General features: G+C 31.9%; 1 protein-coding gene across 1 annotated transcript; it reads right to left on the minus strand.

Moving 5' to 3' along the window:
- Positions 1-426: 426 nt before the first annotated feature.
- On the minus strand, positions 427-4,334 carry LOC114417896 (NADH dehydrogenase [ubiquinone] 1 alpha subcomplex subunit 8-B-like). Its single transcript, XM_028382952.1, has 3 exons — positions 4,213-4,334; positions 3,851-4,051; positions 427-822 (listed from the first exon to the last, which is right to left on the minus strand). The coding sequence occupies exons 2-3, from the start codon at positions 4,036-4,038 to the stop codon at positions 690-692; spliced, it is 321 nt and encodes a 106-aa protein (XP_028238753.1). The 5' UTR covers positions 4,039-4,051; positions 4,213-4,334; the 3' UTR covers positions 427-689.
- Positions 4,335-23,668: the final 19,334 nt, after the last annotated feature.

Here is a 23,668-nt window from a genome sequence, read left to right on the forward strand (position 1 = left end):
AAATAGTTTAATAAGTAATTTTATATCCCAAAAAATGAAAAAAATATTAGATTCATTAGTTTAAAAGATTTCATCCTAAACTTTACTTTGTGGCTAAATAAATGCGAGCCAACCCTATATAAAAATGTCATTTTAGTTCATAAAATTATTAAATAATGATCATTTCAATAATTAAAAATAAAATAAAATAAAACTAATGGCATGAACTACAATTTTGAATTTCTATAATAATATTGTCTCTGGAACACGTCTACATTATTGATCATGGTCAAGCTAGCAATCCTCGTTCAATATAAACTAATGTAGTATGTGTTCCTTGTGATTTGGTCTTTACTTCTCTACTTCAGTTGTCAGGAATCGACAAGGCACCATAAATTGGTGCAATTTGGCAAGCTATCCTTTCTTTTAAAGCACAAGAAATATGCATTTCAAACAAAAAAAATCAAATTACAAGCATGTTCGAAGAGACTTGAAAAATTCTTGTCAGTTATTATGTTTGAAGAGGATTTTATTTTGTCTTTTGCTTGGATGCATTTCTCTAGAAAAATTTAGTCGACCAACATAGTAAATGGTGAAGATTCCAACACTGTCATACAAACAGAAAAGATCAATGAATTTTTGGAAAACAGGCTCATTTGCTCACTCCAAATTGCCTGTGATATTATTTTCGACAACAGCAGTGCATAATTTCATTCCAAAGAGCACTTTTTCTCAAATGCTTGCTGCTCTTTGCGACACAAGTCAAATTCATTTGTATGGTAGTACATGCAGCCAACATATTCATCCATCTCCTTTGTGCACTTTTGGTGCAGATCCTTCAGACTGTAGAAAAGCATTTGATCACCACCACTCAGAAATTGTCAAGGAAAAAATCCATGATGTGTGAAAGAGAATGCATCAGATAATGATAAAAAGCCATCGTACTGAAAACTTTCAAGTATAACATATCAAATAAATCATACAAAATTATGTGTATCTAAAAACAAAGGTCTAAAAGATAGAAATGAATTATATAAACCTGAGTATCTTTGTGCACAAAAATATTATTATGAAGAAATTACATTATTAGTCACAGAGAATCCATTGAGCAGTAATGATGACCATAAACGTAGGCAACTCAATTTTTTTGTTCCTTTATTTGAAATTCAGTGTATTTGAAGCAACTCAGTTAAAATTAGAATCCAAGATTAAGCATGAAGAGAAAAATCCATATAATTCACTCTAACAAAACACCTTATTTCATGGCCAGAAGCAAACCAACACATGAATAAATATAACATATTGGTTCTCCACCATCCACAGTTATGCACTTCTTTCTCTGTTTCCTTTTTATTTTATTTTCTATTTGTTATTTTGTAAAAAAACACACATATTGCTGAATTCATTATCAAGAACAAAATAAATAGGAACTGCAGAAAGATGAGAAATCCACCTGTTCTTTGGTTTAAAGAAACTTACAGATTAAGCAACTCAATTCTTTTGTTCCTCCGTTTGAAAAACAGGATGATAATAGTACACAATACACGATTAAACAAAAAATACAAAATTGATTTCATTTTTATAAATGCAGCTCCCTTTGAAGCAACTAAGTTAAAATTAGAATCCATGATTAAGCATGAAAAGAAAAATCCATATCAATTCATCTAACAAAACACCTTATTTCCAACATATTGAAAGTCACATTGAATTTCAAATATCCTGGCAGTGTAGTAACTATGGATTTGTACTATAAAATCACATTTACATTTATAATTTGTTGAAAAGAAAGAAAACACCATCATAAATGAATATTCAAATCCAACAAATAAGATTTATAGAATCCAAACTATTAGTGTGTGTTTGGAAACGATTCTAAAGCCAAATTGACGTGTATTTTCAGATGCGACGATTTTTAGCTTCTGCATCAACATAACATTGTAACATGAAAATTATGTGATACGTGCATTTAAAACTCCAGCCCAAACACACTGTTAGTCTGTTGCAGATATTCAGTACTCTAATAAAATAAGAAGCATGTCAAAATCAATCTGTTGTACATTGGTCAATAGCACTCAAAAAGAACCAGAAGAAATTTCACACACAACAACTGCAGATGGAAGTGCCATAAACAACTGTGCATGTAAGATGAAGAAAATTGAGATACACTTATTAATTAAGAGATCATTTTTTCCCAACTTCCTCCAGTTAGTATTTAAAATAAATAGGCGTAATGCTACAACAACCAAGCTTTTCGACACAAGGTGGATTGGCTACATGAATCAAATGATGCTATAGTGTTCATTGTGAATCATATAAGTAGACAAAGTGACAAACCACCTCTATATCATTCTTAAAGCTCTTGCCTACAGTTGATCCCAGTCTCACCCTCAAGTGGTAAGGATACCTTCCATCTCTCAGTACTAAAGCTTCTATAGGTCTTCTCTACACAAGTCCAAACCACCTACCTCTAGATCCAACTATTTTTTCTACAATAGGTTCTATACAAACTTTCTCTCTAATGCATTCACATTTCACTCCTAATATTATCTTGTCTAATGCATCCATTTGTATAGTATGTTCACTCATCCACAGCAGCATTCTCATCTTTACTACAATAAGTTATTCTCTTTGTGAAATATTTTCTGAATTTGCTTAAATGTACTTTCCACCCTACAGAATGGACTTACTTATATTCAAGAGTATTACAAAGACAATTAATGCAATAACAATTTACAAGAGAACAATTAAAATACTGCTACTTCCTAAATTGCATTGATCTTAGCTATACCAAATATCTAGGCTACTTGAATTATCTCCTAAAGTATTCCTATTTCCAACACTCATGTTAGCTTTTTATTGCGGTATTGCCTAACAGTCTAACACACAATTCCAGTATTCCATATAACTTTGCACATCTTATACCTAATGGATTAGTCTTTTGGGTTGGTCTCTTCTCTTGTACTTAAGTCATAACAGTAATTTTTGGATGTATAATGTGGTAGGGACCATTTACCCATCCACGAGTCAACAAGCCTGCCAAATTATTCTGTCAAAAATTCTCACAAAAAAGTTCTGCTTATCTAACATTGTGAAAGAATGCCAGCCTGACTCAGTTAAGGTTTTACATGCAACAGCAATTCCAACAAGTAGTCCAAACTCCAAAGCATACAAAATAAATCAGAAGATTGATCAGCTGACAAATACAAACACAAGAAGGGTTATTCATGAAGCCAGTCAATGGCTTCTGAATCTGATCTTCATGTAGTCTGAAAGTATCGTTTAATTCCTTTGCACGAAACAAATAAACAAAACAAACCTATGCTCCTGACCCTCAAGTTGATGATACAAACAGTAAACCAACCATCCAAACCCTTACGGAGGGAATTGTTTTGTGTTGTAATAGAGAAATGGATGTTACAAATATCTTTATAACATGATTCCATGTTCTCAAAACATTACCAACATTGACATTTACAACCTACTTATGGATCAGATAACATGTATTTGTTTCTCTCAAGCTGATGATAAAAACAGTAATATATATATATATATATATATATATATATATATATATATATATATATATATATATATATATATATATATATATATATATTGTTTCCAACATGTATCCTCCTTCAAAGGCAATTTTGTTCAAGCAATTGTTGGACACTAAATAAGACAATAACATTGATTCTCAACATCAGAATGTTCCTCATTTAACAAAAAAAAATACATGTTAGAATCGAGGAATCACACGACACCACGCAAAAATTGTTAAAATCTAAAAGACAACCAAATTTATTCCAATCTACCAAACAGAACCCAAGTAAAATCAGCAAAGACAACATTTAGAAAAAAAAAAACTCACAGGCCAAGGACACAACGGGTAACATCACGACCCTTATCGAGGCACTTTTCAGGGTTCTGATCCTTCTTCTTGCACTTCAGAAACTCCAAATTCTCGGAGTGGCACCTTATCCCAATGTGCTTCGACGACGCCATCAACACCGCAGAAGTTGGGATCGGGTTTCCGGAAGCATCAACAGCGCTCGCCATGGGAAGTTCAAACCTTTTTAAAGCAGAGAAGGGAAAGGGCAAATTGATCAGTCTCGTACCGTTTGGTTCCCGAGAAAATGAAAGAAAATTACATGGAAAGGGGGAAAATTTTAAATTTTGGGGGAGTAGGGTTTGGAATGCAATGAGAAAATTGAGAATGGAGAAGAGTTTTACCTTGAATTGCAGTGATTTGTGGTCGTTGGAAGGAAGGAAGAGAGAAGAGGGCAATTAGGGTAGTGTTCGGGAGTGAGGTAAGGAGTGGTGTGAAAGTCAATCGTGGGAAGCACAAGACACTTGGGGACATTCTGGTAATTTGGTTTTGAGAAAAAAAAAGGAAAAAAAAAAGTGTTTTTGTCGTCTTCTCCTAGAAAAATTTGATTTTGATCCTTATATTTTTTTAATTTTTTAATTGATAAATTTATTTACTTCAATTTAAAAAAAATTATAAATTTAGTCTCCTAACTATACAACAATAAAAAAAACCGTTATTAAATTTTAAGTTTACAGCGAAGAAGGACATATTTTCAAAGAGTTAACGGTTTAAATTTCTCAATGTGAAATTATAAGGAATAAGACTAAGTCTAATAAAAAAATATATAGAGATTAAAACACATTAATTTATTTTTTAAAACAATATTATTATTCAATTAATTTAGTTCTTTTTAAACACACATGCATTTAGTAAAGAAAATCAATTTTGTTCAAGTAGGTATAATCATTATCAATAATAAAGTTTTTTCTTCTAAGTATTTAATGTTATTTAAAGTTACAATAATGTATACATACAAGGTTTAAATTCAAGAATATTGGTTAAATTGAAATAATTTTATGTTATTTGATTTAGTGTTTCAATTAATCTAGTTTAAAAGGTAAAGTTGGTATTAAGTCTTTAACATAAAAGAGTATTTTGTGTCACTTAATCTATGTGTTCGATAGTTTAATTGATTTGATTTAAAAGGCAACTTAGTCAAAGGTAAATAAATATATTTTTTTATTAAAAAGAACTTAGGTGAATTAAATTAGGAAAATTCACTAGGATCATGATAGACCTTAAGACTTACTAAATGTTTATAGAGGTATTTACATCTTACATATTAATAAGATTCTTATATTACAGGGAGAATCGAACCAACATTTTTTTGAGATATGAGTTTGTTTCTTGTAAATTGGACCAACCTTTATTAGCTAAGGTAAATAAATAAATATTTGATTTGAGTCTTGAAAAGTGAATATAGAAATATAAATATGGTTTCAAGTTTAGTGTTTTTTCTTAAAGATGGTTAATTATTGTTCGTTTCCGAAAAAATAATACCAATAGCATATTTTATTTTTATTTTTAGGACGATGGTTGAGAGATTTTCTCATAAAAATATGATAATTATTTTAAAAAAAATTATAAATTTCCATTATTATAATTATTTAGAATTTTTTGAAGAGAATAAATAATATATGGATGAATTGTAACAAAATCTTTTACATCATCATAAAATTACAAATTACAAAAACTTTTGCACTAACAACAATTTCAGTACAATTGCTTATGTAAGTTCTCAAAGTTAAGCAACTTCAAAATATCAATGGAATAAATGAGTTCATATAGCTTATATAAGCAACTATAACCAATGTTGCTCTAACATTAAAAAAAATCAAGTTAGAATAAAGAGGCAAAATGAGACTCATTACAAATATGTTAAAAACTCAAGTTCAAGCATTAAAAAAATAGTAAGTATTCTTAAAAATAATATTACTAATAATGTCATATATGATAACAAGAGGCCCATTAGAAGAAACTCAAGAATCAGAATTAAATTTTTACATTGGATATCTAAGAGTATCTCTAACACATGTACTTCATGAGTTGCTTAAAACTAAACAACAATTCTTAACAAGTTTTCACCATTGGAGCATATGACTTGGTAGCGCATTGCTTAAGTGAGTTATTTATATATAAAAAAAAAACTATTGCTTAATTTATTCTTACTAATTAAAGAACCATTTTTCAATTACAAAATCTAATGTGGCTGAAGTTAAGCACTCACTCAAACAACTTTAGCATTGGAGTAAATTTGTATCTACAATTTTAAAATTTATGTGGCATTATTGGACGCACAAATTTAAGATAAACAAATTATTTAAACAATCATGCATGATAAATGCTCTAATAATGTAGTCAAAATTTGTTGACACAAATGGTTCAATTTCTGATTTCAACATGAAGTCATAATTAGAGTTGTGACTTTACCCTAAAGTAAGCCACTTTTTCATCCAAGTCATTTGTGAGAGTTATTGTTCATCCCAAAATGCTTTATTTGGATACATATTTAAGGCCATGCAAGAAAAAAATTAACAAATAGTTGGCAGAGCATCAATTCTTTTATTAATCTCCCTCTGATACTATCACTTTGGTATCAATAGACAGAGGTTGAGTACTAACACTAGTCAGTGAGGAATCATTTGATATTGGTCAATTGCCATAAGGCTGAAATAGTAGGCTTAATAAAGTTTATTGTATAGAAATAGAAATAGAATACACAAATTAGGAGACCAGATTTCACATAAAACTAATTTTGTGGTTTATTTGTGTTCGCAATAGCAACCAAAATTCTAAAGGGTATGGGAGAAATCACACACACATACACAAACACAAGAGATTTAACAAGGTTCGACAAGTGTGCCTACATCCTTGGGAGCAAAGTGATTGTTTCTATTTCTTATTCATAAATAATAAGGTTAAATCATAATATATAATATTATGCATACCGTGGGCTTTACCCACACCCCAACCCACTTTGTAACCCAACAACAGGTTGCCTTTACGCTCTACTCTATCATTTTTTACTAGCCCATAAAATATGACTCATGCATAACAATCTTCACCTTGGCGAATATTTAGCCCATGGAAGATAAATAATAAATCCACCTTGGTCTCCTGGGTTTAGCACTCAACAATGTTTAACAAGTCCAAACAATGCTCAAACTTGTTAGTTCTGACCAGATGTCATCAAGTCCTTGATCTTGTGGAACCTCACATCAATATGATTGGTATTAGCATGATACACCTGATTCTTTGCCAAGTCAATAGCACTTTGGCTATCACAATGCAACTGAACTCCACTTTGCTTAATGCCTAGCTCCTTCACTAACCCTACTAACCACACAGATTCCTTACTAGCTTCTGCTATCGCCATATTGTATGTTTCTTTATGGTATTTGTTTAAACATGCAATATTATGTTAAATAATCTATGCTCATTAATATTAATGAGCTTATTAGATAATTTTATGCATATATTTTTTATTTACTTCTTAAAATTTTGTATATAAGTTTATGCAAATATTTAGCTCTTTATTAAGAATTAATTAATGTTAAGTGATTAGTATAATTTAATTGATTAGATAATAGTCACAACATCTTTAATTGATTAGGTTTATATATATTAAGTGTTAAAATTGCATTTAAAACATTGGCTGTGATTAATAATATGTAATATAATATAATCTACCCACAAGAATTTTATTATATTTGTATGACTAATTAAGATGAAATATCATGTCATATTTCTTAATTTACCCAAAGGAATTAAGAAGAAAGGAACAAAATATGATAGTTTTATCATAAGTTGAATCTAATTGAGTAGGACTTTAACCCACAGGCAAGTTTTATGTCACTAGGTTCATAAACTAATACAAGTTTTACATTGGTAAAACATAATATTTTATTTAGTCTCAAATAATGAATAATGAGAATGTATGTTTGAACTTTGCAGTTAATCAATCTGTGAGTAGTTCTGGTATTAAGTGTGATATTCCCAAATTAAAAGGGGACAATTATAAGGTTTGGAGGGAAAGAATTCTCCTTCATTTAGGCTGAATGGATATTGACTATGCCATTAGGAAAAATGAACCACTGAGTATTATTGGAACTAGCACTCCAGATGTTGATCTTTATGAAAAATGGGAGAGATCTAATCATCTCTCTGTGATGTTCATAAAAACCAATATATATGTTAGTATCCGTAGTTCTGTTGATCAGCATGAAAAGGTCAAGGATCTTTTAAAGGCCATTGATGATCAATTTTTACATTTGATAAGGCCCTTGCCAGCATCCTTATAATGCAATTCTCATCCTTTAAGCTCCATGGGATAAGAGGAGTGTGTGATCACATCATGCGCACGAGGGATATAGTGGCTCAACTAAAAGCTTTGGAAGTTACCATGTCAGATTCTTTCTTAGTACACTATATTTTATGTACTTTTCCTATGCAGTATGCCCTTTTCAAAATCTCTTATAACACATATAAGGATAAGTGGTCAATTAATGAGCTATTGACTATGTGTGTTCAAGAAGAGGAAAGGTTAATAATGGAAGAGGGTGAAAAGGTATATTTGACTGCTCAGGGAAAGAAGAAAGGGGATCAAGCCAAGAATAAGGGCAAGATTCTTACTTAGCCGGTCATAAAGAAAGAGTCAAAGTGTTTCTTTTGCAAGAAAAAAAGGCATATGAAGAATGACTGCTCAACATTTAAGAACTGGCTCGACAAGAAAGGGTATGGAAAACCTAAGAAAGCCCATGGGAAGTGAGCAGTACATCTATTCAAGAGGAAAGATGAGCTCACATGTGGAAGCCATTGGGACATGCAGTTTAGTTTTTAGCAACGGTTTTATTTTGTGATTAGAAGAGACATTTTACGTTCCAAGTTTTTCTAAGAATTTGATTTCTGTATCAAGACTTGCACCATTGGGTTTTTCCTTTAATTTTTCGGATTCTAGTTTTTCTTTAATTAATAATTCTTGAATTATTGGTTCTAGTGCATTACTTGATGGGCTTTACTTTATTGAATTGCAAAATGATGCTACCTATAATTCTATGCATGTTACTGTTGGGTTAAAACGATGTGTTATGAATGAGGAATCCTCTATGTTGTGGCACCGAAGATTAGGACACATCTTTATCGAGAGAATTAAGAGATTAGTAAATGAAGGAGTACTTAGTGCTTTGGATTTTGCTGATTTTGAAACTTGTGTAGATTGCATTAAGGGTAAGTGTTAATTGCTATTCATGAGCTTTTAGTGCATTGAAAATAAGTAAGAAAATAGCAATGTGCCTCCAATTTATGGTTCTTTTGTGGAAATTGTAAATATTTTTATTCTTATGTGAATTTATAAAGTAGAAACCCCATTTTTGTGATCTAATGTTGAAATTCAACTCAGTTTGTAGGCTAAAGAAAAGAAGGTATGAAAAGTTGCTGATGAACTCGCTTAGCGAGGCAGATTGGCTAAGCGAGCTTCATCCGCTTAGTGAGACAGCCAACTCGCTTAGCGGATGCAAAACTCTAGAAGAGGATAAGTCATAGATTAGCATGCTTAACGCGCAGCTAGCCCGCCCAGTGAGGACGTTGTCTCTTCTCGCGCTTAGCGTGCCCAAGCTCGCTTAGCAGATTTTCACTTACTCTCGCTCAGTGAGACATGCTCGCTGAGCGCGCCTTCGTGTGTTGAGAAGTCCAAGAGCCTTTAAAACACTGAGTTGGTGGGAAACCAAAGGGACCAAGCAAAACCAAGCCATTTCTACGTAAAAACAGAGAGAAGAAGGCAGAGAGGCGGGAGATAAGACATTCATCTTCATCCATTCCCATTTTCTTTCACAAAAATATTCATTTTTCTAGTTGTATTCAACCTTTCTTGTTAATGGAGGGTTAGAAACTTCTTAGTTGGGGAGTATTCTACTGAGCACTCTTGATGTAACCTCTAACTATCTATTTAATGTTATTTTCTGGTGTTTTTTGCTTCTATCTGCATTTATTTTACATGCTTATGGCTTGATCACCCATTTGTATGTTTAGTTAGGCTTTTGAGTGTTGGAAAATGCTTTAAATCCTTAGAACTTGATAGAGCAAGCTAGAGGCCTGTGTATCTAGGAATAGAATGCAGTAATCTAGTATGTTTTGCATTGTGCACATATTGTAACTCTTTTAGAATGAGTTTGTTGAGGAATCAAGGAAAAAAACTGAGTTAGGCTCATTCTTATGAGGAATCAAGGTCTGAGTATATACTCGGTGCAAGAGCGCTAGAATAACGTTAAATAGAGAAAAACTTTTTTATACAACAAGAGAAAGTTCAGTAGAAGGCTCCCCGATGCTTTTTATCTTGACATTTATCATATTTCTACAGCTTTGAGTTTATTTCATAAGTTGATAAGTAGAGTAGTTGATTGTAGAAAATTTAACCATCATTAAATCTTTTATTTCATTTCCAAAGCTAAAAAGTGTTTACATATTGTATACACATAATCTAAGTGAAACAAATTCCCTGTGGATACAATACTCGGTCTTATTGTTTAAATACTACTTGTGCAAATCAGTACATTTGCCGATAGGTGAACAGTAAGCAAACTAACAAGTCTCGAAAAGGTGCAAAAAAGAGCTCAAAGCTATTAGAAATCATACACACTGATATTTGTTGTCCAGACATGAACTCAAATGGTCTGAAATACTTTATTTCTTTTATAGACGATTATTCACGATATTTGTATCTCTACATACTTCATTCTAAAGATGAAGCTTTAGATGCCTTTAAAGTTTTTAAGGCCGAAGTAAAAAAAAAAACAATGTGGAAAGCAAATTAAAATCGTGAGATCCGATAGAGCTAGAGAGTACTATGGTAGATACACGGAGAATGGACAAGCATCTGGTCTATTTGTGAAGTTTCTTCAAGAACATGTGATTGTTGCTCAATGCACTATGCCTAGTTCTCTGGATCAGAATGGTGTAGCAAAAAGAAGAAACCAAACTTTAATGGACAAGATGAGGAGTGTGAGGAGTAATAGAAAACTTCCTTAATTCTTGTGGATTAAAGCACTAAAGATGACTGGTCGACTGTGTATATATTAAATCGAGTGCCAACCAAGGCTGTCTCAAAGACATCTTTTGAGTTATTCAAAGGTTGGAAATCGAGTGATAATTTATAACCCACAAGAGAAGAAACTAGACCCAAGGACTATCAATGGGTATTTCATTGGATATGCCAAAAATTCCAAAGGGTATAGATTCTATTGTCCATCACATAGCACTAGATTGTAGAATCAAGAAATGCAAAATTTCTTGAGAATGACTTGATCAGTGGGAGTGGTCAATTTTAGGACATTGCTTCTGAAAAGGATCACTATGAAGCTCAACTCTCTCGCTCAAGTGACAGATTGATTATCGTTCACACCCCTCAAGTACAAATGGGTGTTAGACAACCAGTGATTGAAATTCCACAAACTGTTGAAAATGATCCTGTAGATCAAGCTGTTGATGAGGAACAACAAGTTCCTCAAGAAGATCACGAAGCAACATTAAGAAGGTCTACTAGAGTCAAAAGGTCTGCAATTCCTAATGATTATGTGGTATATCTGCAAGAATCGGACTACAACATTGGAGCTGTAAATGATCCTAAATCGTTATCACAAGCCATGAGTTCTAAGGAATCAAACTTATGGTACAATGCTATGAAAGATGAAATGGATTCTATGGCATCTAACCAAGTCTGGGATATCGTTGAGTTGCCTAACAGTGTAAAAGCCATTGGATGTAGATGGGCCTTTAAAACAAAGAAAGACTCACAAGGCAACATTGAGAGACATAAGGCAAGACTTGTTGCCAAAGGGTTCACTCAAAGAGAAGGAATCAACGATATAAAGGCATTTTCTCCTGTATCTAAGAAAGATTCCTTCCAAGTAATTATGACTTTAATAGCTTATTTTTACTTTGAGTTACATCAGATGGATGTGAAAATGACATTCCTTAATGGTCAACTAGAGGAAGAGGCTTACATGAAACAACCTAAAGGATTCTCCTCTACTTAGTCTGCAAGCTTAATAAATCCATTTATGGATTGAAACAAGCCTTCCACCAATGGTATCTAAAATTTCATGAGGTCATCACTTCATTCCGTTTTGAAGAGAACATCATGGATCAATGTATATACCAGAAGGTCAGTGAGAGTAAAATTTGTTTTCTTGTGTTATACGTGGATGATATTTTACTCGCAACTAATGATAAGAATTTTCTATATAAGGTGAAATAATTTCTCTCGAAGAACTTTGATATGAAGGATATGAGAGAGGCATCTTATATTATTGGCATTAAGATCCATAGGGAAAGGTCTCGAGGCATTTTAGGTTTGTCTCAGGAAGCCTATATTAACAAAGTTATAGAGAGATTTAAAAGATTGTTCACCAAGTGTAACTCCCATTGTGAAGGGTGACAAACTCGATTTGAGTCAGTGCCCAAAAAATAATTTTGAGCGGGAACACATTATCATTGAGTTGGAACCCTTATGTATGCTCAAGTTTGCATCAAACCTAACATTGCATATGTTGTTTGAGTTTTGGGAAGATATCAGAGTAATCTAGGTATTGACCACTAGAAAGCTGCAAAGAAAATGATGAGATATCTTCAAGGAATAAAGGATTACATGCTCATGTACAAACAAACTAATTGTCTAGAGGTGATTGGCTACTCAGATTCAGACTATGCTAGCTACGTTGATTCATGAAAATCAACATCTAGTTATATTTTTATGCTAGCTGGTGGGGTTGTATCTTGGAGAAGTGCCAAGCAAACCTTGACTACTACTTCCATTATGGAGGCTGAATTCGTTTCCTATTTTGAGGCTACCTTACATAGTGTATGGTTGAAGAGTTTAATGTCTAGAATTAGAGTTGTGGACTCTATTTCTAGGCCATTGAAGTTGTACTGTGACAACTTTGTTGCGATATTAATGGCTAAGAACAACAAAAGTGAAATTCGAAGTAAGCACGTCGACATCAAGTACTTAGCCATAACAGAACGTGTTAAATAAAAGAAAGTGGTATTTGAACACATTATCATTGAGTTGATGATTGTTGATCCTTTGACTAAAGGCATGCCACCAAAGAATTTTAAGGATCATGTAGTACAAATGAGACTTGGTTCCATGATGTGATTTTATTGTAGTACAGTTGTTATTTTGAAACTCTTATTTAGTTTGATATTTTCTCATATGGTTTTGTGCACATATTTATTTATTTATTTTTGAGAAATATAATTAAGTTTAGATTTGGAATTAATATATGGTTTATTCATAAATTTGAGAGCTAGCATTTAGAGACTTGATATATTGTGGTACATGGAAGATAATACTCGTTATTAGAGGACCTATTGCCATGACTCATATATTTTGTTTCTTGTTATGACTAATATTAGGTTAAATGGACCTAGTGGGAGAATGTTAGAATTTTCAATTCCTATTTTCTTGGACTATTTTTTTGTTGTGATTTTTATGGGAAGTGGGTTTCTGCACATGGTCCATTTTCTGTCCACATTCAACCCATTTATGCAACGTTCAGCAGCAACCCATGATCTTATTATCCATACTCACATTCTGTCGAGCTTTGTGATGGACAAAGCTCTATAAATAGAATCGGGTGCTCTCAGTATCACCAAACCTACTCCTCTCTTTAGATAAAACACACCATTAGGTGAGTGGGTGAGGGTCTGGAAAGCTAAAACTGTGAAGGCCGAAGAATGTCGATAGCAATGGCTAAAGGTAGCTAGAGGTAGGTACCTCTGAATATTATTTTTCTTCTTTACTTCTATTGTTTTGTCTCAATGTGTTGCTTATGGTTCAGACCAGTACATTTATGTTTTACATTGTGTGCTTAAGAAACAGACCAGAGTACAGTTTAAAGCTATGAAACATACCACCAAAGGGATTCTAGATTATGTGCATACTGATGTGTGGGGTCCTACTAGAGATTCTGTCCTTGGGTGGTTCTCGCTATTTTGTGACATTCATTGATGATTTTTCTCGCAAGGTTTGGGTGTACTTCATAAAACAGAAATCTGAAGTCTTTGAAAAGTTCAAATTAGGGGAAGGCTACCATGTGAAAGAGTCTCACACTTGAAGGGGAGATTGTTGGAGTACAAGTGTGAAATGAAGTCGCACATCATGTTAGAATGAGAAGATTGCACCATGTAAGTGAAGGCAAAACCCATAAACCTGAGTCTTAAGATTTTGGGCTAAAGTGTGGTGTCAGGTTTACTTATGTGGTTCCTCATGACTCATTGGTATAAATCTCCCCGATTTACCCCCCCCTCGGTTGGACAACAAAGAATACTAGTGAGTCTTGTTGAATTTTGCCTTACTTTTTGTGTGTATAAATATCTTATATGATGGTGGGTATATTCTCTAACTCTTGCTATAATTGATTATTGTGATGACGTTTGATTATGCAGATTGGGCAAGGAACTTATAGTTCCAATTGTGAAGCATGAAATGTGGCTCACTAAAAGAATGTGATTGCCAAGATCTTCAAAGCCATATAATATATATAATCTGATTTGGCAAATGAGTCGAGCATGGAAACACGTATCTATGTCTTATGTTATTTTCTATTGAACTGACAAGGATTGAAACATGTAAAGCAACAAAGTATGCTAACTAACAAAAGTTTCATTATGTCTACAAAAGTAAAATTAACAAAATATAAACTAACATCACTGCTTGTATGAAGGAAGCGACAAAGTTCCAGCTCCAGTACCACACGTGCACAAAGGAAGAGGCAAAGTTTCTGCTCCAGTACCACACGTGTGCAGAGTGTCTTTGTATGAAGTGAAGCAAAGAACATTGTACTCACATTCATGATCACAGATTTCCTGAATCCTCATATCAATCAAACCATAGCCATAGATCTTTTCCTCTGTGGCAAAGACCAAAAGATCATTCAAAACAACAAAACCCTTCACTCTTATCATAGGATCCTCCTCCACCAACCCCATTGCTTTCACTCTTATTTTCAAAACCCTTATCCACACATATGGCTCTTAGTGTGTCAAAGTCCATATGGTGAACACATGTTTCCTCAGCCTCACTAAACAAATTGATTGATTTGGATCACTGGCTTTGCCCCATTTAAAAACTCCCATGTCATAAATGCTGTCATGAGAAACTCTTGTTGCTTCTTTAGGCACCCTTAACATTCTTGATTCGCCATCCTCAAAATTGTATGATATAATGTATGGCCTGAAATAAGGGTTGTTTTTATTCAAGAAAGGAAAACAACAGTCTGAGATGAAGTGAACAGCTCCTCTATGAGGCACAGGCATGTCAAATCTTAGTTTCCTGCTGCCAGTGAAAAATCTTTCTTCATTTGATTTCCAGACCCCTTCATTGGAATGGTAAACTTTGCAATCCAAATTCGAAGAAGACCAATCAACTAAGTTTTCGTAAAAAAGATACACAGTGTAATCATCCGAGTCACATTCGAAACCAATCTTGAGATAAAAATCAATGCTTATATTCATCAGGGGTAGGAATAGGCAGACAAGATTGTGTTGCTGGGTTGGTAATGAACAACTTCACTTCATTTTGACCCATGGCACGACAAAGAATCAAGCCATTGCTTGAACTCAAAATCTTCACCGAGTTACACAAGAATCCAAGAGCAGTTTTAGGCACCCTAGATGTCAGCTCCTCCCCGAGTAAAGGGTGTAATTCAACTTGGACATTGTACAACTGAGTGATGTCTGGCTGAATGAAGAAGCATGTGTCATCCCTTAGCAATGAGTTTTGTGCCTGCTTTGATGCAAAATATGTTTCCTTTTTGAACAATGAGAATGACTTACTAGTGGAAGTGAACTTGTAGATGGCTTTTGCAAGTAAACGAACGAGAGAATATCTCAAACAATTCGTTATGTGATAATGCAATTGTAATGAGAAATATTTGGTAGCAAAGAGAAGAACAATGAATGATGAAGGGACAAAGGAGAATGAATGTGATATAGGCAGGGAACCATTTTTTATAACAAATATATATTTGTTAATTTCTCTATCTACTATCTCTTCGAGCACTTAATGATAAACTATTATTATCTCTATCTGAATTTGAATCTAAACATATCCTTTTCCTTTTCAATATATTGATAGGATTGTTGGAATTTTCTATTCCAATAATTAATATGGGTTAATATTATAAGACAATTATATTAGTATTTTATCATTAGTGGGTTTTATTTTATGTGATCAAATTAAGTGAGTTTATTAGACAACTAAATCAGATGATATGGACTTAGATGAGCAAATGTCAGTGTTGACACATTAAGGGATAATGGGAACTTTATTAGGTTAACACGCTATAAGAAGGCTATAGTCCCCAATATACTGAGCTGTCACACATAGTTTCTCTTTTTCTCATCTGAAGAGTTACGAATGTTCTATTAAGGAATAAAGAGGTCTCGATTGAGGAAGAACCATGAAGTCACTAGTTACCTATGGATTCAGATTCTGCTGTGTTTATTTGATCAATCATTATGAATTCAAGTATTCCTAAAACTCTTTTTGATAATCTAACGTAAAGTGTTCCTGGTGATTATTGATATTTTATAAGGATCCCCTAAAATTCTAACAAATGGTATCAAAACCACCATTACTGTTAGATTATTAGGATTTAAAGTTATTTGATTCTAATTATACCTAGATTGCTTTGGTTATATGAACCTAATTATTTTTGGAACAACACATATTAATTGTCGGTAAATTCAAATATTTCCATATTGGATGTTTGATTTAAATTCGACTTTATTTTGTTTTTTGGCATTGTTATTTTGTTTTGTGAACGACTTCTCTTCATGGCTACTATTCATAATATATATAAGGAAGTTTTTTGTGCATGCAGCTTTTGTTTTTATTTTTATTTTATTTTGGTTCAAAAAGGGGAAATTTACATAAGTGAGTACATAATGAAAATGTCTAACTTGACATCAAAACTAAAAGCAAGTTAGAGCTTGGTGAAGACCTGCACATTTAGTTTTGATCTCACTTCCTGCACATTTTGGGCAATTTAAAATGAGTTATAATACTGAGAAGGACAAATGGTCCATTAATGAGCTTATATCTCATTGTGTGCAAGCGGAAGAGAGGCTGCAGAAAGATAGATCTGAAAGTGCTCATTTAAGCTTGACCTTTCAGAATAAAAAAAAATAGAAAAAAAAAACTAAGGGTGCTCTCAGCAAAAAACAAAAGAAAGATGTAGAATTTACTTGCTACTTCTACAAGAAGTTTGGACACATGAAGAAAAAGTATCCAAGGTACCTTGCATGGCGTGTGTAAAGAAAGGTGAATCTCTTACTCTTATTTGTTTTGAAGTTAAGTTAGCAGTAACAAATCCTTCCCATTTATTTGCATATCTAGTGACTTTTTAATTAAATTGATTGACACGATATATTGTCAAAGTAATTCCTATTGTGAAAATTGATTTGATTAAAATTACATAAATTTTTGTATAAAATTATTTATGCGAATTATGTTTGGCCCAAAAGAAGACGCAATTTGTCCAAATAATATTTTGTACCTGTGATGATAAATGTGTGACAATTATAAGGTGTTTTCATGTGAATAATAGTCGGTCCAAAGAAAAGCTATTATTTGACAGAATTTATTGTCAATATTTGATCATTGCCTTGAGAGTATCAATTACAAATTAATTTCTGTAGGAATTAATGTCGTGCTAGGTATCTTGTGATGGGTCTGTTCTGCAAAATATTTGCATGTTCTGTTATATATATTTTTATATAACTAATTATAGGTGAAAGTTGTGTAATTTTAAGACCTCCCATTTATTATATTAAATTGTCTTATATTTTTTGGTTAAACGGATTGAAACAACATGTTGTCAAAATAACCTCTGTTTCGTAAGTTCATTTAATTGAATTTACACAGATGGTACATGAAATTATTCATGTGAATTGTGCTCGGCCCAAAGGAAGACACAATTTGACAAAATAATTACATGCTTGCGATGGTAAACATGTGGCGATTATAAATAATATGATTTTCCATGTGAATAATGAAATGTTTAAAGACAATCATTATTTGACCAGAGTAATCCTCATATAAGTTTTCCATGTGAGCAATGGAGTGTTCAAAGACAACCTTTGTTTGACAAGACTTATTATCAATGTTTGATCAATGCGTTGAGAGTACCACTTGCAATTAGTTTTTTTTTAATCCAAAGATTAAGGATTAATGGTGCGCTGGGTATCTTTTTTGGGTCTTGAATTTTACCATAAAGATTATTTTTGCACTATATGTTTATTTTCTCTTCTTTAATTGTTGTTGTTGCTAGTACTACGGTTTAAAATACTTATATTATTTGAATCCCAAAGCTGTATGTATAAAATGTAGAGTTTGAAAGGGATTCAGTTGAGAGTTGGGGATATTGCATAATTTTTTTTCTAGAAAAGAAACAAGAGAACAAGATAAGAAATTTCTTTGTTGCTTTTGTAGGATGAGACATACAAAAAAAAATGAAGTCCCATTTACATTATTTAGTGTGTAAAAAATGGTAAACTTCTCATTTTTGTTTGTTTTAAAGTTAATTTAATTTTGTACTGAAAGACGTTAGTGGGTAGGTTTTGGTTCTACTACTCACAAAAGCATGTCTATACGATGCTACCTATGGAGTCATCCGCCAAGTGATAATGAAAGATTCTTCTATGTGGGCGATGAAATAAAGTTGCAGTTAAAGCCATGAGAACTTTTATGTTGTTTTAAAAGACTCAATTTCATTTGAATTTGGTTAAGACATATATTGAGCTATTTATTAAACCAAATTTTATTTCTAATTTGGACAAATTCAGTTATTTTTGTTAAATGAGAAATAATAAAGTTAGTCTCTCGTGCGATTCAAATGTTTCAACTTGCAAGTTATGAGTTTTTTTATGGATATTTGAGTGTTTCTATTGCAAACAATTTTGGGTGGTACAAAACTTAAAATTAAATGAGAGTTTCGTTACTTTATAACATAAGTGCTTAAGTCATATCTCTTAATAGAGAATTTGGATGCTTGTGTTATAGGAAATTTTGGACCCTTTATATTGGTTGGACCTTATAGTCTATATTGAGTATATAAAGGGAAAATAAACAAACAAAATGGAATTCAATTACTGAAAGAAATAAGGATGTCTTAGAACTAATACATGCATATATTTGTGTTATATTCCTTATGAATTCATGAAATGAACAAATGTATTTTATTATGTTCATAGATGATTCATCTTTATTTAATTATGAAAAGTTTTGGCCTCTAGACATTTAGTCTTTCAAAGCTGAAGTTGAACTTCAACTAGGAAAGAAAATTAAGATTGTCAAATTTGACTGTGGAGGATATTATGATAGATATGACATAAGGTGCAATGTTTGGAGTCCCCCATGTGTTTTCTTCAATACTTGTGAAATTGTTCTACAACATATAATGTTAGACAAACCTACCATGAACAAAGTTGCAGAATGGTGAAACTAGACTTGTACAAATATGGTAAGAAGTTTGATTCTTCTCTAGCAAAGTCGTTTTGGGAAAAGACATTAAAGAATGAAATTTAAATCTTTTTAGGGTACCAATTAAAGTAGTCACTAAGAACCCCTATAGGTATGAGCCAAGGAAATCCCAACATTAGGCATATGCAAATTTGGGGATGTCCAACTGAAGCAATGTCTTATAGGCTACATGAAGGTAAGTTGGACTTAAAGATAATTAGTTACAATTTTTTTGTTACATTTAAAGTTCTCGCATGTATAAGTTTTAAAATCCCACTTTAAGATCATGTTTGAGATATGCAAGACCCCTTGAGGAAATTGAGTTTTGAGGGGAATGAAACATAAGGAGTGTTGTCTTTAAAGAAAACCTGTAATTGACAATAGATAAGTCTTTGTACTTACTATTGTTCAAGAAAATGATCTGGTAATTAAATAATGATGTTACTCCTAACATTATTAAAGACAAGACAACACTAAGATTGTCTCTCAAGCACCATATAAAGTTCAAACTCAATAGCCTCAAGAAGTGTCATTAAGAAGATCCACTAGAAAAATGAAAAATGTAATTTAATATGATTATGTCATATTTCTTGAAGAACATGAATATGACATTAGGTTGACTGAGAAGGTCTAATTGACCTTAGTCAAGTCATGTTGTGCTCTAACTCTCAAGTGGATTGATGCCATAAATGATGTAATAAAAACGATAGTTGAACATGACATTTGGGATATCGTAGTTGTAGATAAATATCTATAGTCGAAAGGGATTCAATGAGTAATATTGAGATATATAAAGTTTGTCTTGTCGCCAAAAGTTTTACAAGAAGGAAGGCATTGCTCACAAAGAGACTTTCTATCTGATTTCTTAGAAAGACTTTCTTAGGACTATAATGACACTGTAGATCATTATGATAATTGTTTTGTATAGATGGATGTAAGGATTACGCTTCTAAATGAAAACATTGATGAAACAATTTATACGGTGCAACCAGAAAAACCTTGTTTAAGATGATCCAAAGTCTATGGTATGCAAACTAAAGAAATTCATTTATGCTTTTAAACAAGTCTCTCATGTATGATATTACAAAATTCATCAAGATTATCTCTTATGGTGTTGAGGTAAATTTGGTTGATGATTGTGTACACTAAAAGTTCAGTGGGAGTAAATTTATTATTTTGATATTATATGTTGATGACATCCTACTATCATCATACAATTTATTGTTACAAAACAGTTATATTGCAATTTATCTATCATGTATGCTTAAGTTTTTTTTTTATTGTCCTAAAATAATTTTTAGTGGAAGTCCTAAGGTGATATATGAGTGATCTTGGTATGCAACCCTAGAAAGTAACAAAGTGCATAGTGCACTAATTGAAGAGAACAAGAAACTACATGTTTTCATATCGAAAGTCTAGAAGTTTAGAGATTATTGGGTATTCTGACTTTGATTTTTAAGGAATGTCTTAATAGCAATCACTCCACATAAGGATCCACATTTAACCATGTTGGTGGAGTTAATATTTTGCAATGAGACTTCATACTAGAATTTATGATTGCTAAATTATTGTAACTGGATTGCTTGTTGTCGCCAACATTAAGTAGTCATCGGGTGTTTATTGGGATAATATCTTAGCGGTCTTATTAAGGATTCAACCAAGTAAAAGTTTGTTGACATAAAATATTTGGTTGTTAAATAAAGAATTCAGAAAATACAGATTTGTATAGAACATACAGGGACTCATTCCATGCTAGCTGATCCATTTACTAAAGGTATGACACTTAAAGTTTTTCGTGAGCACACTACTTATATGGGTGTAATTCGTGATAGTACCTTAGTTTAGTAGGAGTCTTACTTATATTCTATATCTTATGGTTTACAAATATTTTATTGTTTAGATTTTCTGCAGAAATAAAGTTGAAGTTTATCATTTCATTATCAGTTTGTTTTGTTTGTAATATTTATGTTGTGTTTGGATAGATCTTTATAAAGAATAAAATTTGGACTAGTTGGAAATAGACATGACTAAGATCACATTGCATATAATTTCCATGCTGCTTATCCATATTGACCTATGTCATTGAGCGTACTGATGTGGTGACCATTGGGGTCTAGTTACATTTGTTGTAGTGATGAAAGGCGCAATGATTCTATTATTGATATATGAGATGGACTAGGTTGTTAAGGTGGAAGTCTAAAGGTAAATAGCATACAGATGCACGCTTAAGGATTTTTGATATAATTGTTACAATATGTAGCCCAAGTGGGAGATTATTGGAATTTTCTATTCCAATAGATAATGTGAGCTAATATTATAAGATAATTATATTAATTATTTATCATTAGTGGATTTTATTTTATGTTATCAAATTAAGTGAACTCGTTAGACAACTCAATCATTAGATGATATGAACTTAAATGAGCATATGTTAGTGTTGACCCATTAGGAGATAATGGGAACTCTATTAAATGAACACGTTATAAGAAGGCTATAGTCCCCAATATATCGAACCGTCACAGACAGTCTCTCTTCTCCCTATCTGAATAGTTACGAATGTTCTATTAAGGAATAAAGATGTTTCGGTTGAGGAAGAACCATGAAGTCACCAGTTACCTACGGATTCAAATTTTGTTGTGTTTGTTTAATCGATCATTATGGATCCAGGTATTCATAATTTTTTTTTTGATAATCTAACGTAATGTGTTCCTGATGATTATTGGTATTTTATCATGATCCCCTAAAATTCCAACAAGAATTTCTATTGGTAGGGAAAAATCTTTATCTAGTAATTTTGATTGTATCTGTTTAATATATCTCTTCCTCTACTAGCTTTTATTGATGAGAAAAAGACAATATCTTTTTGAATCTAAATAATTTCAGTTGTATCTATTTCAATATATATGATAGGATTATGAAAGTCTTTATGTGATAATTAAATTTTGATTAATGTGGTATCTAGTATATCTCTTCTAGTATTCGATGATATAGTAGAAAAATTATATTTGTTTGAACTTTTCTTTGAAGAGATATCTATTTGAACTTGTAACTAAGTATTTTGGATTGTATCCATTTTAATATAAGATAGGATTATTTGATTTTCTATTGCTAATCACCTTGTGTCGTATTTTGAGATTTTGAACGATGTTTCTATGAAACTCTAAAATTTGAAAGATTTTAAAGAGAAAAAAGGGCATACTGCTTCCTTTCAATGTTAACTAGTAAATTTGTACTTGGCATTTTTAAATTCAATTTTATTAACAACAATCTTTTTAATTATAAATAAAAATAAGTTAAAGAGAATATTAGATGACATTATTAATAATAATTATTTTACTTTGTTAGATAAAAATAAATTAAAAGATAAATTTTATTGATATGTATTGTTTAAATTAAGTGAAATTAATCAAATTTATTAATGTGTTGCATCAAAATTTAAAAAACAAATTTGGAGTAAGATTTTGGAAGCTATCTTATGTATCATCAGTCTGAACTTGCATCACGTTGTTATTGAGCTATAGATTGCAAGTATGTTGTGGATAATTTGGATAGCAACGTTCCAGACCTATCTGAATGTGGATCACTCATTCAAACTTGCAGAAAATATATTTTTGATTTATCGAAGGTTGCGTTTTATTAGGAGATAAGCTAATCAAGTTATTCATTTTCTTGCAAGAACATCTTGTTTTTTTTCCTAGTCCCCATGATTATATACCTACCTGTATTGAAAGTCTTATTTTTAATGAAATGATATAATTTTTTCTTCCTCAAAAGTATAACTAAATTTAGAGTAAGATTTTTTTTTTTGAAAGGGGCCGAGCACACTGGCGGAGCTTCAACTGAAAATGAAAATGAGGGGCAGCCACAAAAAGATTTGATCTAATGCGTAATATTTTAGAGTATATTTCAAACTTAAGGTGTAATTTAAACACAAAGTTAATAAAAAAATAAGGCAAATAACTAAATTGGTGCTTCAAAGTGTGAGATACGATAAATTGATCTGTTAAAGATAAAAAAATATATATCAAATAAATATATATAAAAAATGTCACAAATTAATTATGCAAATACTTTAATGATAAATTAATCCCTAAACTTTACAATTTAATGTCAAATTGATTCTTTAAAATATAAATTATTATCAAATTCATCCTTAAATATTATAACTTATTGTCAAATTTATCACCTATCACTTATATGGGGAACCAATTTTGCTATTTACAAAAAATAAATATTTAAAATCCATAAATTTATTACACTGCTTCCCATTTCCTTCAATCTGTGGATTCTTAAGGCAT

Source organism: Glycine soja, chromosome 1 (genome assembly GCF_004193775.1).
Source record: "Glycine soja cultivar W05 chromosome 1, ASM419377v2, whole genome shotgun sequence".
Classification (NCBI taxonomy): Eukaryota; Viridiplantae; Streptophyta; class Magnoliopsida; order Fabales; family Fabaceae; genus Glycine; species Glycine soja.

Coding starts and splice junctions, on each gene's coding strand:
- LOC114417896 (XM_028382952.1), bottom strand. CDS start 4,038: ATGGCGAGCGCTGTTGATGCTTCCGGAAACCCGATCCCAACTTCTGCG. Junction 823..3,850: donor ACCCGTTGTGTCCTTGGCCT/GTGAGTTTTTTT, acceptor GCTTTTCTACAG/TCTGAAGGATCTGCACCAAA.